The sequence below is a fragment of the Nomascus leucogenys genome, chromosome 20 (genome assembly GCF_006542625.1).
Source record: "Nomascus leucogenys isolate Asia chromosome 20, Asia_NLE_v1, whole genome shotgun sequence".
NCBI classification, from domain to species: Eukaryota; Metazoa; Chordata; class Mammalia; order Primates; family Hylobatidae; genus Nomascus; species Nomascus leucogenys.
The window spans coordinates 46,752,062-46,774,437 of record NC_044400.1 but is presented as its reverse complement, the minus strand read 5'-3'; the positions used below and the strand labels follow the sequence as shown (position 1 = coordinate 46,774,437).

The window sequence follows — 22,376 nt, the reverse complement described above, 5'->3', positions numbered from 1 at the left end:
ACGGCCTAAGATTTTCATTTTAACAGGGAAGTGTTAGAACAGAAAAGAAGCTTCCCAAGATTTTCATTTTAACAGGGAAGTGTTAGAACAGAAAAGAAGCTTCCCAAGAGGCACTCATTTTAAAAATAAATTATAGCTTAAATTATTACTATGTGGATTATACCAGCAAAGGCAGAAAGAATTAATGTTTTCCTCCTTTCATGAACCTTGTAAGGCTAGTGTTGAGTGGCTTATAAATGTCATATAATGGACTGTAAATCATCTGCCATATTGATCAATCATGTTTATTTAAGGTTTCCTTAACATTAGAGATTTTTAATAGGAGTATAAAATTAGTAAACAACCATTTCATTTTTTTCTCTGTTCCTATTCTAGCCACATAACCAGTTTAATCCATGACACAGATTTCAGCTGTAATTTGCAAAACAATCCAAGAGCTACCATAGTCCCCAAAACTACAGAAAACTGCCATCCACAAATAAACTACCAAGGTAAATGTAAATACAGCGTGGTTCTAATTTTCTTTCACACAATCCCAGACAACCCCAAATAACTTTATAAATACCTTATGAAAAAAAGCAATTTAAAAACCTATCAAATCTATTTAAAATATATAAATGCAGACCTCTCAAATTTCCTTCAATCAGGCCAGAAATTATCACAAAAATTATAATCACAGTTACAAACAGAATGAGTGGAATGTTTGTAAGTTTAGGACAACCAAAAAAGCCCCATGTAACTTTTTAAAAATATAATCATTCACTCAAATATACTGTAAATAGGAATGGCAGTAACACAGGAAGCAAAAATAAACTTGCAAGTGAAATTTCTAGAAGCTCATGAAAACAATACCGTCCCATATTGCAGATACAAAAGGAAAAACAGTTCTAATGGGGCTAAGAGTACTCTGGTCATCTTCGTTGGTTTGGTCGTGCAAGGTGTTAACTATTTTCACTTCCCATATCACAAAGTTAGTCCACAGGAGGAGCTGGTGGATCTTGTCCCTGGCATTAGAAAGAAATAAATTATTTAATTGACTTTTTAAAAATTCAAAAAAATTTAAAATTTATTACTTTTTTAAAAATTGACTTATTAAATCCCAGTGCAACCAATCTAACACATAGAGAAAGAACTGAGGAGCAATGCCCCCGACCATCCCATCCCAAATATATGCTTATTTAGACTTTTCATATATTTTTACATGGGGGAACACTAGATTAAATAACACTGTGATTTTCCACCATTTGTCTCATTTTTCCCTGTAAAATGGAAGAGAGAGGGAATTTGTACAACAGTGATGTTATCACTCCTGCCAGCCCCAGGAGTGATCTTCAAACCTATGAAAGTATCTTCATCCCTCTTGCTAAAGTCGATTGGCTAAGCAAAGTACTGTATATTTAAAATGAAGCTAGGGACTTTTGTTTCTCAATACTGAATGTCTACGAGGAAGCATGTGGCTGCAGTTGCTTCTACGAGGAAGCATGTGGCTGCAGTTGCTTCTGGTAGTCATCCTATGACCCTAAGGGGAGCCCATCTTGGAATGAAGTTGATAGTATGAGGAAAGAAACTGGGTCTTTGATGACACTGTTAAAACTTTCGTAACACTGACCCTACCTCTGAATTTTTTTGATGTGTAAATCAATGAAGCCACTTGTTTTAAACCGCTAGGAATTGACTTTTGTTAACTTGCAATAGAAAGCAAGTGAACTATAAAGGAAAGATCAGAGTTTTTAAGATTCTCAAGATTTTATTTATTTACCCTGAAATGATACATGACGCCCGAGTTGGGGGTGATCAATATTTCTACTTGGAATTAGTCTCAACACATTTTCTTACTTATTCCTAAGACAGTGGAACTACTATTCCTAGCAACACTGGCCTACGATGAATTAAGGTCCAGGAGAGGGTAATCTTGCATTTCTGTCATTATAATAGTTTTTTTTTTTTCTTTTTTTCTTGAGACAGAATCTCACTCTGTCGCCCAGGCTGGAGTACAGTGGTGCGATCTTGGCTCACTGCAACCTCCGCCTCCTGGGTTCAAGTGATTCACCTGCCTCAGCCTCCCGAGTAGCTGGGATTACAAGCATGTGCCACCACAGCCGGTTAATTTTTTTGTATTTTTAGTAGAGACAGGGTTTCACCATGTTGGTCAAGCTGGTCTCCAACTCCTGACCTCAAATGATCCACCTGCCTCGGCCTCCCAAAGTGCTGGGATTACAGGTGTGAGCCATCGTGCCCAGCCCATTTTAATGATTTATAAGTCAGGTTATTAAGAGTTCTATTTCTTTAGCTCCAAACATTGAGGAAGTTACTCTTTGATATGAAAGTAACAAAGCTATACAAAGAAAGTAAGAAAGAAGGCTAAGGAATAAACACTTTATCAAGACAATATGCAAGCTGTTTTATAAATACTCTCTTCTCCAAGAAAAAACAAAAATAAATGTAAGGCTTTTTATATAGTGCTAATAATGCCTTTTTTTTTTTTTTTTTTGAGACGGAGTCTCGCTCTTGTTGCCCAGGCTGGAGTGCAATGGCGTGATCTCAGCTCATTGCAACCTCCACCTTCTGGGTTCAAGCAATTTTCCTGCCTCAGCCTCACAAGTAGCTCGGATTACAGGCACGCACCACCACGCCCGGCTAATTTTTGTACTTTAATAGAGAGGGGGGTTTCGTTATGTTGGCTAGGCTGGTCTTGAACTCCTGACCTCAGGTGATCCGCCCGCCTCAGCCTCCCAAAGTGCTGGGATTACAGGCGAGAGCCACCACGCCCGGTCTATAATGCCTTCTTTCCTAAAGTTAGCATGCTACATATCTTTTTTGTGTATGTTTTTCATTTTGATTTTTTTCTTTCTATGCTACATATCTAAATGTTTTATTCCTTAAAAAACAAAGCAAAACATTGACCAATTAACACTGCACATTTGCTTTCTCTTGTATAAAAAATTAGTCTAACTGAACTTCTGATATCAACACCACAACACTGGAGAAAAGAAACAATTATTTTAGGAATTCCACACGGCAAAGGTTGGAAAAGAGAATTAGTGGGATAATTTGGTATTTGACAAGTGAATCTGGCCGGGCATGGTGGCTCATGCCTGTAATACCAGCACTTTGGGAGGCAAATGCAGGCAGAGCACCTGAGGTTAGGAGTTCAAGACCAGCCTGGCCAACGTGGCGAAACCCTGTATCTACTAAAAATACAAAAATTAGCCAGGTGTGGTGACACACACCTGTAATGCCAGTACTTTGGGAGGCTGAGGCAGGCAGATCACTTGAGGTCAGGAATTTGAGACCAGCCTGGCCAACATGGTGAACCCCATCTCTACTAAAAATCCAAAATTTAGCCAGATGTGGTGGCATGCACCTGTAATCCCAGCTACTCGGTAGGCGGGGGCAGGAGAATCACTTGAACCTGGGAGGCAGAGGCTGCAGTGAGCTGAGATTGTACCAATGCACTCCAGCATGGATGACAGACTGAGACTCCATCTCAAAAAAAAAAAAACAACAAAAACAAGCAAATCTATCATGGAAATTCCCCCCCCGTTTTTTTGATGCTCTATTATCGTTTTTTAATTATAAATTTTAACATTTTATTTAAATTGACAAAAATTGTATATATTTGTCATATACAACATGTTTTGAAATATGTATACATTTGTAGAATGGCTAAATAGAGGTAATTGGCATATTCATGGAAATTTTTTTTTTTTTTTGAGACGAAGTTTCACTCTCGTCGCCTGGGCTGGAGGGCAATGGCACGATCTTGGCTCACTGCAACCTCCGTCTCCTGGGTTCAAGCAATTCTCTTGCCTCAGCCTCCCGAGTAGCTGGGGATTACAGGCGCCTGCCACCACGCCCAACTAATTTTTGTATTTTTACTAGAGACAGGGTTTCACCATGTTGGCCAGGCTGGTCTCGAACTCCTGACCTCAGGTGATCCGCCATCTCAGCCTCCCAAAGTGCTGAGATTACAGGCGTGAGCCACCGCGCCCGGCCTCATGGAAATATTTTTAAAGAGATAATATTCAAATTCAATGTTAAAAAAAAACATAAATACTGGTTCTGAAAATGATTAAAAGGAATTCTTTAACAGAGGTTCTTTTTTTTTGAGACATAGTCTCACTCTGTAGCCCAAGCTGGAGTGTGGTGGTGTGATCTTGGCTCACTGCAACCTCTGCCTCCTGAGCTCAAACGATTCTCATACCTTGGCCTCCTGAGTAGCTGAGACTACAGGCACATGCCACCACGTCTGGCTAATTTTTTGTATTTTAGTAGAGACAGGGTTTCACCATGTTGCCCAGGGTGGTCTTGAACACCGGAGCTCAGGCGATCCGCCCGCCTTGGCCTCCCAAAGTGCTGGGATTGCAGGCGTGAGCCACTGTGCCTGGCCAACAGAGGTTCTATTAAAGATAGTACTGAAAACTCCCTGTTGGGTCACTTTATCATAGTTTTAATTTATAAGGTTCTAAAAATGGTTGTAATCATGACTATCAAGATTTATCAACATGAATGATTCCGACCTCTCCTTTTGCCATCTCAGCTGATTTATTGTGGTACAGAAATGGAAAATGGGTTTGAGAGAAATAGAATGGGAAAATGAGGAAAATAAGATAGGCTCAGTGTCTCTACTGAATAGCTAAGACAGAAGGGGTCAAACATTTGAACTAAAGCTACTAAGAGTTTAGGGGCTGGAAGCATGAGAGGCAAGGGATCAGCTGTGAGGTGGACAGAACTGGGTAGTGGAGGATTGAGACTTAAGCAATATTGCTGTGGATTATGAAACGGATTATTTTTGATGCTTCTCATGTGAGTAAAGATTAGAATTCAAGCCTGGGCAACCTGGCAAAACCCCATCTCTACAAAAAAATACAAAAAACTAGCCAGGTGTGCTAGTGCATGCCTGTGGTCCCAACTACTCGGGAGGCTGAGGTGGGAGGATCACTTGAGCCTAGGAGGTGGAGGCTACAGTGAGCTAAGATCGCACCAATGCACTCCAGCCTGGGCGGCAGAGCAAGACCCTGTCTGAAAAAAAAAAAAGGATAGGAATTAATTTTCAAATTAATTTTGGGCTTCTGGTCTGTGCTTCTTTCTGCATTTAACTCCACAAAGATTAAGCCGTCAATTAAATCTTGGAATTGCAATATTTAATAGAACTATATAGGTAGAATACTCTATGAGTTAAATATAATTTAACTAATTTAGGTATTTTAGTCAAAACCAAGTCCTTCCCTGCCCCAGGCCACATACATTCCCTTACCCAAAAAGCACTTAAAATCTGCAACACTTACATTATGAGGACTGGTTGGCTTTCCAGGTAGGTTGGATCCTCTTAGATTAGGAGGTCTCAGCAAGAACAAGATCAATGCAATAACCATCCAGGCCACTAAGATCATAGTAACACTGATGCCATTATCACCAGAGGGTCCCGGTACTAAAGACAAACAAAAAATGTAGCATGCTCACAATATTGTTAAAAGTAAAAACAAATTCTAATGTTTAAATGTCAGTTTCAAATATTGTATTAATATAAAAATTGTATTGATAAATTACAAAAGTACATATTATATCTTCAATTTCCCTTTCCCCCAGTGAGAACATCTAAAAAGTAAATGATGTTAAATAGTCATAAACCAAAACCTAGTAAGTTTTTGTTTTTTTTGTTTTTTGAGACAGGGTCTTGCTCTATCAAACGGGCTGGAGTGCGGTGGCACAATCATAGCTCACTACAGCCTTAACCTTCTATGTTCATGGGATCCTCTCACCTCAGCCTCCTGAGTAGCTGGGACTACAGGTGTGTGCCACCATGCCCCATGCCCCTAATTTTTAATTTTTATTTTTAGTAGAGACATTCTGTTGCCTGGGCTGGTCTCTAACAATTTTTTTTGGGTTTTTTTTGTTTTTTTTTGTTTTTTTTTTTAGATGGAGTCTCACTCTGTTGCCAAGGCCGGAGTGCAGTGGGACAGTCTTGGCTCACTGCAACCTCTGCCTCCCAGGTTCAAGCAATTCTGCCTCAGCCTCCTGAAGGAGCTGGGATTACAGGCATGTGCCACCATGCCCAGCTAATTTTTGTATTTCTAGTTGAGACGGGGTTTCACCATGTTGGCCAGGCTGGTCTCGAACTCCCGACCTCAGGTGATCCACCTGCCTTGGCCTCCCAAAGGGCTGGGATTACAGGTGTGAGCCACTGTGTCCAGCCCCACACCTCTATTTTTTTTTTTTTAATTTTTAGTAGTGACGACATCTCACTATGTTGCCTGGACTAGTCTCTAACACATTTTTTAATAGTATAATAATTCTTAATATTTTGGGGTAACAGAATCATTTGAAAATTTGATAAAAATTAAGAACTCTTTCTATTTTAAGAATTCATGGGGTACTTCAACTGAGGCCTTGCAAGGCAAGCCGGCCATGCCATGTTTGTAGATTAATGAGGCTAGGGGCCCTAACTTCCCTAAGATCTACTTTTCTTTTTTTTTTTTTTTTTTTTTTTTTTTTGAGACGGAGTCTCGCTCTGTCGCCCAGGCTGGAGTGCAGTGGCGCAGTCTCGGCTCACTGCAAGCTCCGCCTCCCGGGTTCACGCCATTCTCCTGCCTCAGCCTCTCCGAGTAGCTGGGACTACAGGCGCCCGCCACCACGCCCGGCTAATTTTTTGTATTTTTAGTAGAGACGGGGTTTCACCGTGTTAGCCAGGATGGTCTTGATCTCCTGACCTCATGATCCGCCCGCCTCGGCCTCCCAAAGTGCTGGGATTACAAGCATGAGCCACCGCACCCGGCAAGATCTACTTTTCTAGCTACCTTCTGCCCTGTGTCTGGCACCTACATCCTTCATGATTGTTCTTTTTGATCCATTCTGGATTAAAAATAAATATGAAAAGCATTCACGTATACCAAATTCCACAATTTTGCATATAATTGTGGAAGGTTTAAGGACCCACAAAACCATGAATCCATAGATTTGCTGAGATCTATGAATCCAAGTTAAGATCACAGAAAAAACACTCTCCTTTGGGGCGAAAATCTGCATCTTAGTTACAGAGGCATCATGAAAAAGAAAGGGAACATCTGGGCTGCATAATATATACATTAAAAGACCCCTTTAATTACAGTCTCAACCAAAGAGATTAATTTGGCCTTCTTTTTCACACAAAGAAGTTGAATTCAGATCTAGACATTTTAAAATTTTATCAATTTTTCTCTTCTATCAATTTTTTCTATTTATCAAGAGAAAAAAGCTAGATAGGGATGTATGTGCCTATGCAGGCATCAGTTTTTCCTGGCTCCTTGACATAGCCATGTCTTATTTAATTTGAAATAACAAGTGCCTAGCACAGTGCCTGACCCATGATATGAGGTTAACAAATTTCTAATAAACGAAACGTAGATTTTTTTATTGAAGTATATTAGAGAACTCAATTTTCAGAAATAAAAATGGCCAGGTGTGGTGGCTCACGCCTGTAATCCCAGCGCTTTGGGAGGCCAAGATGGGCGGATTGCCTGAGCTCAGGAATTCGAGACCAGCCTGGGCGATATGGTGAAACCCCATCTCTGAGGGAGAAGAAAAGGAAAAATCCATTAGGTAAACAGTTAAGGCTGGGCCCCGAGAAGTGCTTGCCTGAAAAATCACAGCTGCTGCAGCTGCACAGATAAGCCCGGACAGATAAGGAGCCAGTAAAGCAAAGAAGCCTTTTTGTTCTTTGTATAATTAGTGAGCTCCCAAGAAAAAGTTTCCTCCCCTTTTCAGGCATATACACAGTGGGCTCTGTGGGAACTTGCATAGGGCGGAGTGGGGCTTACCTAAATAAACCCACAGTTATACAAACAAGAGAAGCTGCGCTTTGTGCTTAGAAACAATCCCACAGCTGGAAAAAGGGAGTTGCAGAGACAGCTTTTCGAATAAGAAAAATTACTCAATCAGTTACAAGGAGGAGAGCAGTTTCTTTTTTTTGTTTGTTTTTTTGAGATGGGAGTCTTGCCCTGCCGCCCAAGCTGGAGTACAATGGCACGTCAGCTCACTGCAACCTCCACCTCCCGGGTTCAAGCGATTCTCCTGCCTCATTCTCCCCTGTAGCTGGGATTACAGGCACATGCCACCATGCCTGGCTAACTTTTTGTACCTTTAGTAGAGATGGGGTTTCACCATGTTGGCCAGGCTGGTCTCAAACTCCTGACCTCGTGATCTGCCTGCCTCGGCCTCCCAAAGTGCTGGGATTACAGGCATGAACCACCGCGCCCGGCCGCAGTTTCTTATGAAAGCATTTTGCATTCAGCTGTAACCAAGCTATCCACTTGGTAGGGACTCCCCTCTCTGCAGAGAGCTTTCTCCTTTTGCTTATTACATTTCCGCTCCAACTTCACCCTTGTGACCGTGCTCCTTAATCATTTTAGAGGCGAGACAAAGAACTCAGAGTGATACCTCACAAGAGAAACCAATATATGAAGGTGCACTGGCGAGACTGCAACATCTCTACGAAAATTAGCTGGGTGTGGTGGCATGAGCCTGTAGTCCCAGCTACCCAGGAGGCTGAGGCACGAGAATTGCTTGAACCCAGGAGGCAGAGGTTGTAGTGAGCTCAGATTACACCACTGCACTCCAGCCTGGGCGAGTAAGCAAGACCCTGCCAAAAAAAAAAAAACACGAAAAGAAAGGAAAAGAAAAAGAAATAAAAATTATAGATTAGATTTCTAGAGGAAAATGTAGTATCCCTAGATGATTGCTAAAATAGCTTATCAAGACCACAGCTGTTTGGTTTTGATCTCCTTGACTCAGGAAAAAGTAAAAGAAATCCAGATAAGATGTTGAAACTAATCTGATACACTGCATTGGGTCAGTGGGTCCAGGGCTCAGTTCCACAAAAGGGAAGGAATTGGTGGCACTGCTGAGGCCAAAAGGCTAGTAATAAAAGGGAACAAAGTCAAGTTAAGAGTTGCACTGACCCTGCTGCAAAGAAGTCTTATGGCAAACAAATTAATACAAAATATATATAAAAAAGAGCTGAGCTGGCCTAAGAGCAGGATGGATATGAATGTAGCCTCTGTTCCAAACCCAGTCACTTCCCTAGAAACAGCTAAACAGGCTGGGCATGGCAGCTCATGTCTGTAATCCCAGCACTTTGAGAGGCCAAGGCGGGCAGATCCCTTGAACTCAGGAGTTTGAGACCAGCCTGGGCAACATGACAAAAACCCGTATCTACAAAAAATTAAAAAAAAAAAAAATTAGCGGGGTGTGGTGGTGTGTGCCTGCGGTCCCAGCTACTCAGGAGGCTGAGGTGGGAGGATGGCTTGAGCCCAGGAGGCGGAGGTTGCAGTGAGCTGTAATTGTACCACTGCACTCCAGCCTGGGCAACAGAGCCAGACACTGTCTCAAAACAAAAACAAAAACAAAAACAAACCACTTTCTTCCATTGTCTTCTGTGTCACTACCATTGTCTAACAGTTGGACACTCCTTCATCAATAATTCTCTATTTCTTTTTCTTTATATCAACCGTTCTTTTTTTTTCTTTTTTTTTTTTTTTTTGAGATGGAATCTCGTTCTGTCACCAGGCTGGAGTGCAGAGGCGTGATCTCAGCTCACTGCAACCTCTGCCTTCTGGGTTTTATTTGTAGTAGAGATGGGATTTCACCATGTTGGCCAGGCTGGTCTCAAACTCCTGACCTCAGGTGATCCACCTGCCTTGGCCTCCGAAAAAAATGCTGGGATTACAGGCGTGAGCCACCGCAACCGGCCAACATCAATAGTTCTTAAACTATGGTATACATCAGAGTCACCTGAAAACTTCTTAAAAATGCAGAAATCCAGGAAGCACGAGGTCAAGAGATCACCTGCGAGGCAGAGGTTGCAGTGAGCCGAGATCGTGCCACCGTACTCCAGCCTGGCGACAGAGCGAGACCCCGTCTCAAACAAAACAAAACAAAACAAAATGCAGAAATCCCACCTTCCACTTAATATATTCAGTACTTTAGTATTGCAAACAAAAATCATGAGCATCTCCCCCTGCCCTACCATCTTCCACACCAACTACCAAACTGGATCTCCGTTCATCCAGTTGCCCAGGGTAGAACCTAAGAAAACACCTTTTTTCTTTCTCAACAGCCCTGTATTTAATCCATCATGAAGTTTCTTGAAATTTTTCCTCCTAAATATCACTTGTATCTGCCCACTTTTAGCTCCATGTCCCCACCCGCTCAAGCTACCATCACCTCTTATCTGGTCTATTGCAGTGGCCTCTTAAGGGAACTCCCTGTATCTACTCCTGCTTCCCCTGTGCTCTATATTGTTTCCAGAGTGATTTTTTTTCTTTTTTTTAAAAGCAAATACATGTTGAGTATCCCTATGTGAAATGCTTGGGAATACAAGTGTTTCAGAATTCAGATTTTTTCAGATTTGGGGATATATGCAATATACTTATTGGTTCAACAGCCCTAATCCTAAAATCCAAAATCTGAAATGTTCCAATGAGCATTTCCTTTGAGCATCATGTCAGCACTGAATACGTTTCAGATTTTGGAGCATTTCAAATTTTCAGATTAGGGATATTCAACCTATACTATTATTTTTATTTTAAATAATAGTTAAGGCCAGACCTGATGGGGCTCATGCCTGTAATCCCAGCACTTTGGGAGGTCAAGGCAGGAAGATCCCTTGAGCTCAGGAGCTCAAGACCAGCCTGGGCAAAATGGCTGGTGCTGAACTTCTGGCCTCACGCAATCCTCCTGCCTTGGTTTCCCAAAGAGCTGAGATTACAGGTGTCAGTCGGTAGTCACGCCCAGCTATGACTTTTTAATATTCTTTGCAAGTAAAAAATTCTGAAGCTTAAGAGAGTTAAACCTCAGATTCCAAGTTTACTAATTCCTATTTGTAGACAAAGGATCCCTGATTCTTTTTTAGAATCTCATGCCGGGCACGGTGGCTCACACCTGTAGTCCCAGCACTTTGGGAGGGTAAAGCAGGTGCATCACCTGAGGTCTGGAGTTCAACACCAGCCTGGCCAACATGGTAAAAGCCCGTCTCTACTAAAAATACAAAAATTAGCCAGGCATGGTGGTGCACACCTGTAATCCCAGCTACTTGGGGGGTTGTGGCGGAAAAATTGCTTGAACCCGGAAGACAGGTTGCAGTGAGCCAAGATCGTGCCACTGCACTCCAGCCTGGGCAACATAGTGAGACTCTGTCTCAACAACAACAAGCAAATGGTAATGTCCACTTCTTTTTTAGAATCTCACAATAGTAATATGACTCTTAGTTCCCTTAACTATCTCCTAGCTTGGTTCCTATTGCAGCTTTTCCTTCTTGCTTACTGCTGCCAGAAAAGTCTGCTTAAAACTGTTCTTGGCTGGGTACAGTGGCTCATGGCTGTGATCTCAGCACTCTAGGAGGCCGAGGCAGGAGGATCCCTGGAGCCCAGGTGTTTGAGACCAGCCTGGGCAACATAGTGAGACCCCTGTCTCTACAAAAAAAATTAAAAAATTAGCTGAGTGTGGTGGTGCAGGCCTGTAATCCCAGCTACTCGGGAGGCTGAGGTAGGAGGATCGCTTAAACCCAGGTGGTCAAGGCTGCAGTGAATTGTAATCACACAACTGCACTCCAGCCTGGGTGGCAGAGATAGACCCTGTCTCAACCCCAAAACAAACAAACAAACAAAAAATCCCCTCTGTTCTTAACACATCTCTGCTGATCAACGTGGTAACTCAGTTTCCACTGCCTACTGTTTCAACTCTGGGGTTTTTGTTTTTGTTTTTATTGAGTCAGTGTCTCACTCTGTCTCCCAGGCTGGAGTGCAGTGGCACAATCACAGCTCACTGCAACCTTTGCCTCCCAAGCTCAAGTGATCCTCTCACCTCAGCCTCCTGAGTAGCTGAAACTATAGGCGCATGCTGCCATGCCCAATTAATTTTTTTATATTTTTAAAACTTTTTTTAGTTTTTAGAGACAGGGTCTCACTATGTTGCCCAGGCTGATCTCAAATTCCTGAGCTCAAGTGATCTGCCCACCTTGGCCTCCCAAAGTTCTGGGATTACAGGCATGGGCGACCCCGCCTGGCCCTAAGTTTTGTATTTTTAGCAGAGACGGTGTTTTGCCATGTTGCCAAGGCTTGTCCCGAACTCCTGAGCTCAAGCAATCCACCCACCTAAGCCTCGAAAAGTGCTGGGATTATAAGCATGAGCTACTGTGCCCAGCAACTCTAAGTTCTTTAGCTCAGCCTTTCCTCATGTGATTTGGCCTTACTCATCTAATCTTACCTCTTGCCACTTCTCAGAAAATGCATCCTCTGCTCTAGTCACCCCCATACCTCTTCTTTTTTTTATTTTTATTTATTTATTTTTTTTGAGACGGAGTTTCACTCTTGCTGGCCAGGCTGGAATGCAACGGCAGGATCTCTGCTCACTGCAACCTCTGCCTCCCAGGTTCAAGTGATTCTCATGCCTCAGCCTCCTGAGTAGCTGGGATTACAGGTGCTCGCCACCACACCTGGCTAATTTTTTGTATTTGTAGTAGAGACCGGGTTTCATCATGTTGACCAGGCTGGTCTCGAACTCCTGATCTCAGGTGATCCACTCACCTCAGCCTCCCAAAGTGATGGGATTACAGGCATGAGCCACCGCCCCCGGCCCCTCTTCTTTCTTTAGCCAAGGATTCCCTGGCCTGGCTATGCATCAGAATAGCCTGTGACAGTAGCAACACCACAGATTCTAAGGCACTGCCTAAGACCATCTGATTCAGGAACAGCTTCGGGGTGGGATCAGGAGCCAACAATATTTTTTAAAAGCTTTCCAAATGAATCTGATGCAACAGTTGAATGCGAACTTGTCTGGCAGCATTTGTCAACTATGCAAATTCAGTCTTCCTGGGTTACTCGTTATTTCCCTGTCTAGCATGTTCTTACAACTAACTCCATTTATTCACCTATATCCTATATCCCTCTTCCATAAAAGTCTCCATTTCCTCCACCCACTTTTTCCTCTGCCTTCTCTGGACTGGTATAGCATTTCTAGTTTGAAGGAATGGTTTTCTGTCTCTCCTAATTAACTTAAGAACTGAGACCATCTCATAGCTGTTTGACTGTACCACCTCTTAGATATATAATCCCTGAGCCTCAGTTTCTTTTTCTTTTTTCTTTCTCCTCTTCCTCCTCCTCCTCCTCTTCTTCTTTCTTCTTTCTTCTTCTTCCCCTTCTCTTCCTCTTCTTCTTCTTCTTCTTCTATTATTATTATTATTTTGAGTCGGAGTCTTGCTCTGTCACCAGGCTGGAGTGCAGTGGCACCATCTTGGCTCACTGCAACCTCCGCCTCCCAGTTTCAAGCAATTCCCCTGCCTCAGCCTCCCAAGTAGCTGGGACTACAGGTGCACACCACCACGCCTGGCTAATTTTTTGTATTTTAGTAGAGATGGGTTTTCACCATGTTGGCCAGGATGGTCTCAATCTCCTGACCTCGTGATTCACTCACCTGGGCCTCCCAAAGTGCTGGGATTACAGGTGTGAGCCACCACGCCCAGCTGAGCCTCAGTTTCTTTACCAGTGAAGTGGAAATATTTCCATCATCTCAGAGCAGTTATGACAATCAAAATGGTCAATACATGACAAGCAGTTAGCAAAGTGCCCAGTACACAGCAGGTAGTCAATAAACATTATCCATTAACTTTGGGAGGCAGAGGCAGGCAGATAACCTGAGGTCAGGAGTTTGAGACAAGCCTAGCCAACATGGTGAAACCTCGTCTCTACTAAAAATATAAAAATTAGCAGGGTATGGTGGCACAGGTCTGTAATCCCAGCTACTCAAGAGGCTGAGGCAGGAGAATCGCTTGAACCTGGGAGGTGGAGGTTGCAGTGAGCTGAGATTGTGCCACTGCACTCCAGCCTGGGTGACAGAGCGAGACTCTGTCTCCAAAAAAAAAAAAACACTGTATCCATTACCAGTGTTAGGATCAATTAGAGCACAGAAAAGATGGAGTGCAAACAGATCCTGGTATGAATAACTAGGCTGGACAAGATAGTAAAGTGGGAACAGAAAACGGACAAATACCACTGATAACGGGATGGAAGGAGCACAACGCTTGGTGACTAACTGGACTGGTGGGAGGAGGAGGAAGAAAAATTAGTCAAGGATGCCTCTAAAATTTTCTGAAGGGTAATAGTATGTGGTAGAATTTCTCTACTTAAAAAGCTAAATGGAAACAGTTTTCCTGACCTCCAAGGTCTGATAACATCATTTTCTTCTATTCTCCAGTAACTCAAGGCCCATCTCAGAATAGGATACTAGATGAACCAATTAAAGTAGAACCTCTTGGTCATAGCCAGTCGTTTTATGTTTACAGTAGTCCCATGAAATTGAGGTTGACTTTGGGATGTACTATCACATAGGCATAGCATGCAAGATTATTAACAAAAAACTGGAAACAAACCTAAATGTCTGCCAAGAGTGCCTGATTAATAAATTATGGTACATCTATATAATGGAATATTATAAAGCTGTAAACAATTTTTGAGGAAAGTCTCTATGAGGTATGCTTTTTTTGACCAAAAAAAAAAAAAAAAGCAGGTGAATAATGGTGTCTAAAAAGAGGAGACAAGGCTGGGCACAGTGGTTCACGCCTGTAATCCCAGCACTTTGAGAGGCTGAGGCGGGTGGATCACTTGAGGTCAGGAGTTCAAGACCAGCTTGTCCAACATAGTGAAACCCTGTCTGTACTAAAAATACAAAAATTAGCTGGGTGTGGTGGCTCATGCCTGTAATCCCAGCTACTTGGGACGCTGAGGCACGAGAATCACTTGAATCTGGGAGGCAGAGGTTGTGGTGAGCCGGGATGGCATGACAGCACTCTAGCCTGGGTGACAGAGCAAGACTCTTTCTCAAAAACAAAAAAAAAAAAACAAAAAAAAAAAGGAGACAAATAATTTATATTTGCTTGTACCTGTACAAAGAAACTCTGGAAAGATAGAAGGCCAGTAATACTTGGAGAAAGGATCTGGGTAGTTGGGAGAATATGAGGCAAGACAACTCTTCACTGTACACTAATTAATTTCTTGATTTTTGAACCATATGTAAAAAGTTAAGTAAATAGAATTAAGCAAAAAAAGTAGCCTAACATATCTTGGGGTTGAAAACACTAGGTATCTGAACTGACTTAGACTCCTTAAAATATTTAGGGACAGGAAATGAAGGGGGTCACTATAGGCTGTCCGTGATTATTCACACTCCCTTATGACAAGACCCACTCTTTAGAAAGTCTCAGAACACAGGAAAACCAGAGTTAGACCGGCCTAGTCACACTCCCTGACACTGCATGCAGCTGATAAATATGAACATCAGGAGCAGCTTTTTTTCTTCTGAGATGGGGTCTGACTCTGTCACCCAGGCTAGAGTGCAGTGGTGTTATCACAGCTCACTGCAACCTTGAACTCCTGGGCTCAAGGGATCCTCCTGCCTCAGCTTCCTGAGTAGCTGGGACTACAGATGTGCACCATGTCTGGCTAGTTTTTTAAATTTTTTGTAGAGATGGGGTCTCACTGTATTCCCCATTCTGGTCTCAACTCCTGACCTCAAGTGATCTTTCCACCTCAGCCTCCCAAAGCACTGGGATTACAGGCATGAGCCACCGCGCCTGGCCAGGAGCAGCTATTTTAAAGTTAGTTTCTGGCCATCATGGTTTGTAATGCAACAATATTTAAGGAGCACAATCACATGGGGGATATAAAATCTGTTCCCTCTCTAGGAACTCCCTGTATATTATTTAAGAAGTTTTTTTCACTTTATGGCCTGGAAAGATATCAAATCATAAAAATGTAGAGGGACTTTATACCCCAAAATACAGCATTTCCTATTTTGCTTATGCATTAAGTTTTTGGTTACAAGCAAACACGAGTAGAGTTGATGGTCAGAGACCTCACAAATAAAATGACAAATGGAATATTCACAATGAAGCCATTAACTTAGCTGGATACCAAGAAGATGAAAAGGTAGAGACAGAGGCTCTAAGAGCTGGCCCATCCTCAGAAGATTATTTGTATAAACTTATATAGGTTTCCACTGGGGAAAGCAAAAACAGAACAGCAGTGAAAGTGGACAATACACCAGTATGTTCTAACCCTGTAATTTTTGGTCCTGTACAGTAATTACATTATCCCAAGCATAGCTACCAGTTTTCAAGCTGAGTCAAGGGTGATCTCTATCATTCCCTAATGTAGATCTGTTATTCTACTACAGGCTGAGTATTCCTACTCTAAAAATCCAGAATCCTCCAAAATCTGAAACTTTTGAGAGCTGACATCATGCTCAAAAGAAATGCTTATCAGAACATTTCACATTTTCAGGTTAGGGATGGTCAACTGGTAAATGAATCTGAAAAAATCTGAAACTGAATACACTTCTGGCTCCAAGCATTTCAAATGAGAGATATTCAACCTATACTTTCATATTGTGTTCTGCGAGGGTGCCCCATGGTGTTATTTCAGATGAGTGTTTTTTAGAGAAAGATAACCTGAATGGAAAGCATCCTCTCTTTTGTTTAAAGAATTCTATGAAAAACGAAATACATGACATTTTAAGCAAGGGGCTAAGGGAAGCCTCACTAAGAAGGCACTCTGGAGTAAAGATGTAAAGAAAGTGAGGCTGTCAGTTGTGAGATTATCCGAAAGAAGCACATTTCAGGCAGAAGGAACAGTGAGAACTCCTGATTCAGGAGCCTGTGGGATGTTCATGGAGGCCAATGTGGCTGAAGAGGAGTGACCTGGGATTGGTGGTATAGTGAGGCCGGATGTAAGAAAAAGATTAGGCTGGGTGCAGTGGCTCATGCCTGTAATCCCAGCACTTTGGGAAGCTGAGGTGGGAGAATCACTTGAGGCCAGGGGTTCAAGACCAGCCTGGGCAACATAATGAGATCCTATCTCTATAAAATAAAAAACAAACAAAAAAAATCAGCGAAGTGTCGTGGCACACACTTGTGGTCCCAGCTACTCAGGAGGCTGAGGTGGGAGGATTGCTTGAGCCCAAGGCGTTGAGGTTGCAGTGAGCCATGACTGCACCACTTCACTCCAGCCTGGGCAACAGAGTGAGACTTTGTCTCCAGAAAAGAAAAGAAAAAGATTAAATCAAAAGAGTAACAGGATTCAGATCATGTTGGCCTTATAGGTCATAATAAGGACCTTGGCTTCTATTACATATTAAATAGAAAACCACCGAAGAGGGTTTTTTTTTTTTTTTGGACAGGGTCTCACTCTGTCACCCAGGCTGGAGTGCAGTGGCTCAATTACAGCTCACTGCAGCCTCAACCTCCCAGGCTCAAGTGATCCTCCTAACTCAGCATCCAGAGTAGCTGGGGCATAGGCACAGGCCACGATGCCTAGCTAAGTTTTATATCTTTTGTAGAGACAGGATTTCAACATGTTGCCTACGCTGGTCTTGAACTCCTGAGCCCAAGTGATCTGCCTGTTTTGGCCTCCTAAAATGGGATTACAAGTGTGAGCCACTGTGCCCAGACACCTCTGAAGAGTTTTGAGCAAAATGCAGATGACATCAGACTCTCATTTTTACAGAACCACTCCATCTGTTGTGTTTTGAAAAAGGAGAAACAGAAAGACAGTGATATGGTTTGGCTGTGTCCCCTCCCAAATTTCATCTTGAATTGTAACTCCCACAATTCCCATATGTCGTGGGAAGAACCTGGTTGGAGGTGATTGAATTATGGAGGGCGGGTCTTTCCTGCGCTGTTCTCATGATAGTAAATAAGTCTCACGAGATCTCATGGTTTTAAAAAGGGGAGTTTCCCTGCACAAGCTCTCTTCTCTTGTCTGCCACCATGTGAGACGTGCCTTTCACCTTCTGCCATGATTGTGAGGCCTCCCCAGACATGTGGAATTGTAAGTCTAATAAACCCTTTTCTTTTGTAAATTGCCCTGTCTCGGGTATGTCTTTAATTAGCAGTGTGAAAACTGACTAATACAGACAGTCAAGAACCTGTTGCAATAATCTATTAACATACGAGATGATGATGGCCTGGAACAGGGAGGAGGCAGTGGGATAGTGAGAAGTGGTAGAATTTTGGATGTATCTTCAAGGTAGTGCTTGCTGATAGATGACTGGACAGTGTGAGAAAAAGGGAAGCCAAGGATGAGTCTCAGAAGGATAGAACTGCCATTAACTGTTACTGTTATAGGAAGGATCTCGAGAGGAGCAGAAATTGTGAAGATGTTGAGTTTGAGGAGCCTTGTGAGACATCCCAGTGGAAATGCCCAAAAGACAGTCATCAGCATACACGTAATGAGTCATGAGACCAGATGAGATCACCAAGTGAGTGAGTGTCTAGAAAAGGAAATGATCCAGGGGCTGAGTCGTGGAGCATTCCAAGGATAAAAGTTAAGAGGTCGGGGGGACAGACAGAAGCACCGAGAAAGAAGACAGCAGATAGCTGCAATGCAGCCAGGCACGGTGGCTCACGCCTGTAATCCCAGCACTTTGGGAGGCTGAGGTGGGTGGATCACCTGAGGTCAGGAGTTCAAGACCAGCCTCGGCAACATAGGGAAACCCTGTCTCTACTAAAAATACAAAAATCAGTCCAGGCGCAATGGCTCATGCCTGTAATCCCAGCACTTTGGGAGGCTAAGGCAGGCGGATCATGAGGTCAAGAGATAGAGACCATTCTGGCCAACATGGTGAAACCCTGTCTCTACTAAAAGTACAAAAATTAGCCGGGTGTGGTGGCATGCACCTGTAGTCCCAGGTACTCGGGAGGCTGAGGCAGGAGAATCGCTTCAACCTGGGAGGCGGAGGTTGCAGTGTGCTGAGATTGCACCAGTACACTCTAGCCTGGTGACAGTGTGAGACTCCGTCTCAAAAAAAAAAAAAAAAAAGGAATCTGCAATGTGACATGAGGAAAAATAATAGATAAAGATGGGAAATATGGAGATTTAGTTATTAAAGGTTGAAACTAGACAATTTCTCAGATTACAACTTTATCAGGAAGAAGCAAAAGGCTAAGAATTGTATGCTAAGTACTAAAAATGGGCCAGGTGTGGCAGCTCATGCTTGTAATCCCAGCACTTTGGGAGGCCAAGGCAGGTGGACTGCTTGAGCTCAGGAGTTCGAGACCAGCCTGGGCAACATGCAAAACCCTGTCTCTGCAAAAAATACAAAAATTAGGCCGGGCATGGTGGCTCACACCTGTAATCCCAGCACTTTGGGAGGCTGAGGCGGGTGGATCACGAGGTCAGGAGTTCGAGACCAGCCTGACCAACATGGCAAAACCCCGTCTCTACTAAAAATACAAAAATTAGCCGGGCATGGTGGCAGGTGCCTGTAATCCCAGCTACTCGGGAGGCTGAGGCAGGAGAATCACTTGAACTCAGGAGGCAGAGGTTGCAGTGAGCTGAGATCATGCCATTGCACTCCAGCTTGGGCGACAAGAGCAAGACTCCGTCTCAAAAGAAAGAAAGAAAAAAAAATTAGCTGGGCATGGTGGCATGCTCCTGTAATCCCAGCTACTCAGGAGGCTGAAATGGGAGGATTACTGAGCCTGGAAGGTCAAGGTTGCAGTGAGCCCTGTTTGCTCCACTGCACTCAAGCCTGGGTGACAAAGTGAGACCCTGTCTCAAAACAAAACAAAAAAACAAACAAAAACACCCCAAACCATATTCAGTGCCAAATGCTAAAGCCCAGATAGATTGTATAAATAAGAACATACAGGCTGGGCGCAGTAGCTCACACCTGTAATCCCAGCACTTTGGGAGGCGGAGGTGGGTGGATCACTTGAGGTCAGGAGTTCAAGATCAGCCTGGCCAACATGGCGAAACCCCATCTCTACTAAAAATACAAAAAATTAGCCAGGTGTGGTAGTGCATTCCTGTAATCCTGGCTACTTGGGAGGCTGAGGCAGGAGAATAGCTTGAGCCCGGGAGGTGGAAGTTGCAGTGGGCCGAGATCGCGCCACTACACTCCAGCCTGGGCAACGGAGTAGGACTCCATCTCAAAAAAAAAAAAAGAACGTATGCATTTATATATTTCTCCACCATTTACTCTTTGGTCTGTGTTTTAACAACGTTGAATCTACCTAGCAGCTGCTTCTATGACTAAACGAATAAATGTTATTTCTGATATCACAATGATTAAACACTGTTCTAAAACAATGGAATAACACCTGTGAAAAGGGGAAGAGTAAAAAAATAAGACAATGGAATATATACAAAATACAACTACAGAAATAAAAGGCAGAAATGAACGAAAGCAACCAATTTAAAAAAGTCAGGAGAAGAGAATAAAACACATTTCTTCAAGGCTTATTTCAATTCTTTATGAAGCCTCAAATTCCCACAATCCTAAAACATATATTTAATTTTAAAAAATAACTTTTTCCAATTGAATAGTAACACATGTATCTAAATATAAAGATAGCTACAAAATGTATGTTTTATTATTTTAAGAAAAAAGTATAAGCTCACTGGAGAAAATTTAGAATATAAGAAAAATAATTCTATCCCTCACAGTAAACTACTGTTTAACCATTTAAAGGCCTAGCTCTCAGAAAGGATTTTTACCAACTGCTAAAAGAATTGGGGGGAAAGAAAAACTTGCCGATATGCCTAAATGAATGTTCAAAGTTTCACCTTTCTTTTTAGAGTTAGGAAGTGACATTTTACCCACAGGAATGAGTATATTTGGTTATAGGCGGGGCTGGTTCAAGAGTCACAAAACCTGCACATGTAATAAACACTTGTTTTCCCATGGGGAGGTTCAATAAAATTATTTTCAACTAGGAAAACAGGTTTTAGCTTTACCTGTTGAGGCAAATATTTGAGCTGTACACTGTAGATTAATGAATGCTACTGGAGAAGTAACATAAAGAAGTCTGGAGGGAGGGAACCACCACCCATTGTCCTAACAATGCACATTTCTATTGCTTTCTTGTCTTGAAGGCATATATATCACCCAAATGGACTAGGTTCTGACAAAATTTCTACTTTAGGCTAGGCACTGCACTAGCTCCTACTTCTCTAAGTTGTTATTATCTGTGGAATTTGATGGCACACCCAGCTCACAAAGTAATAAAAATCATAATGTATAACAAGTCTCTTTACAATTACCTTACTGTGTCTTGTTTTAGTTTCATATACGTAATAAACAGGCAGCTCTGCTTCAGAAATGTTACGTATCAGCAACCTACTAATAAATGCAATTTGGCAATATGTAAATAGCCTTAAAATGTGTGAAGAAAACCAGAACGTATCACTCCAAAATATGCCTTTTTGACACAGAAATTGTTTTTGAGAGGCTGGGCACGGTGGCTCATGCCTGTAATCCCAGCTACTTGGGAGGCTGAGGCACTAGAATTGCCTGAACCTGGGTGGCGGAGGTTGCAGTGAGTTGAGACTGCGCCACTGCACTCCAGCCTGGGTGACAAAGTGAGACTCCATCTCAAAAAAAAAGAAAAGAAAAGAAAAAAAGAAATTATTTTTGAGCTGTAGGCAATTAGGAAGTAGCAAACAGATGAAAAGCTCTCTCTATTCCCCTCTTTTCTTCCTAAAGGTAGGATACAAATTCTCCTTTATACACAACCCTACAGACTTAATAGCCTAGAGACAGCACCAGAGGAGTCTGTAAACAAACCTTACTCCATTAGTTTCCTCCCAAATATTTACTTTCCCAGTTTCCTATCCTTGGAAGCCTAAAATCTCTTTCCTATGTTCTGCCCTTTTTCCACGAATGTATTGTTCTTTGTTGAAGATGCTACATAAGCCAGAGTTCTAAGCCACTGCTTTGAGTGACTTTGCATTGAGCTTTCTCCCACGTGATGCCACACACATTAATAAACTTGCTTTTCCCTTGTTCATCTATCTTTTTTTTTTTTTTTTTTTTTTTTTTTTTTTAGAGAGTCTCGCCCTGTCACCCAGGCTGGAGTGCAGTGGTGTGATCTCAGCTTACTGCAACCTCTGCCTCCTGGGTTCAAGTGATTCTGGTGCCTCAGCCTCCAGAGCAGCTGGGACTACAGGCACGTGCCACCACGCCCAGCTAATTTTTGTATTTTTAGTAGAGACAGGGTTTCCATGTTGGCCAGGCTGGTCTCAAACTCTTGGCCTCAACTGATCTGCCCACCTCAACCTCCCAAAATTCTAGGATTACAGGCGTGAGCCACCATGCCCGGCAATCTATCCTTTGTTATAGGGTGTCTCAGCAAAGGACCCTGCGGTTGAAGAAAAAATTATTTGTCCTCCCCAACATATGCACACGAAGAATGTTTATTCAAGTGTTGTTTATAATAGCAAAAAATATATCAGCAACCTAAGATTCTAGTAAAAGGAAATCATTTAAATGCTGGTGCTTCCCCACAATGAATTATTATTTAATCAATAATTTTTTTTTTGAGATGAGATCTCACTTTGTCATCCAGG

The 22,376-nt window shown here is 42.6% G+C and overlaps 1 protein-coding gene across 1 annotated transcript in view; it reads right to left on the bottom strand.

The window, feature by feature from the left end:
- Window positions 1–263: 263 nt before the first annotated feature.
- SMIM14 (small integral membrane protein 14) overlaps window positions 264–22,376 on the bottom strand; it is an 82,605-nt gene continuing 60,492 nt past the window's right edge. The window contains exons 4-5 of the mRNA XM_030800909.1: window positions 5,289–5,431; window positions 264–1,004 (exon numbers count right to left, since the gene is read on the bottom strand). Coding sequence (XP_030656769.1) covers window positions 972–1,004; window positions 5,289–5,431 — 176 coding nt within the window. The 3' untranslated portion in view covers window positions 264–971. The remainder of the gene's footprint in view (window positions 1,005–5,288; window positions 5,432–22,376) is intronic.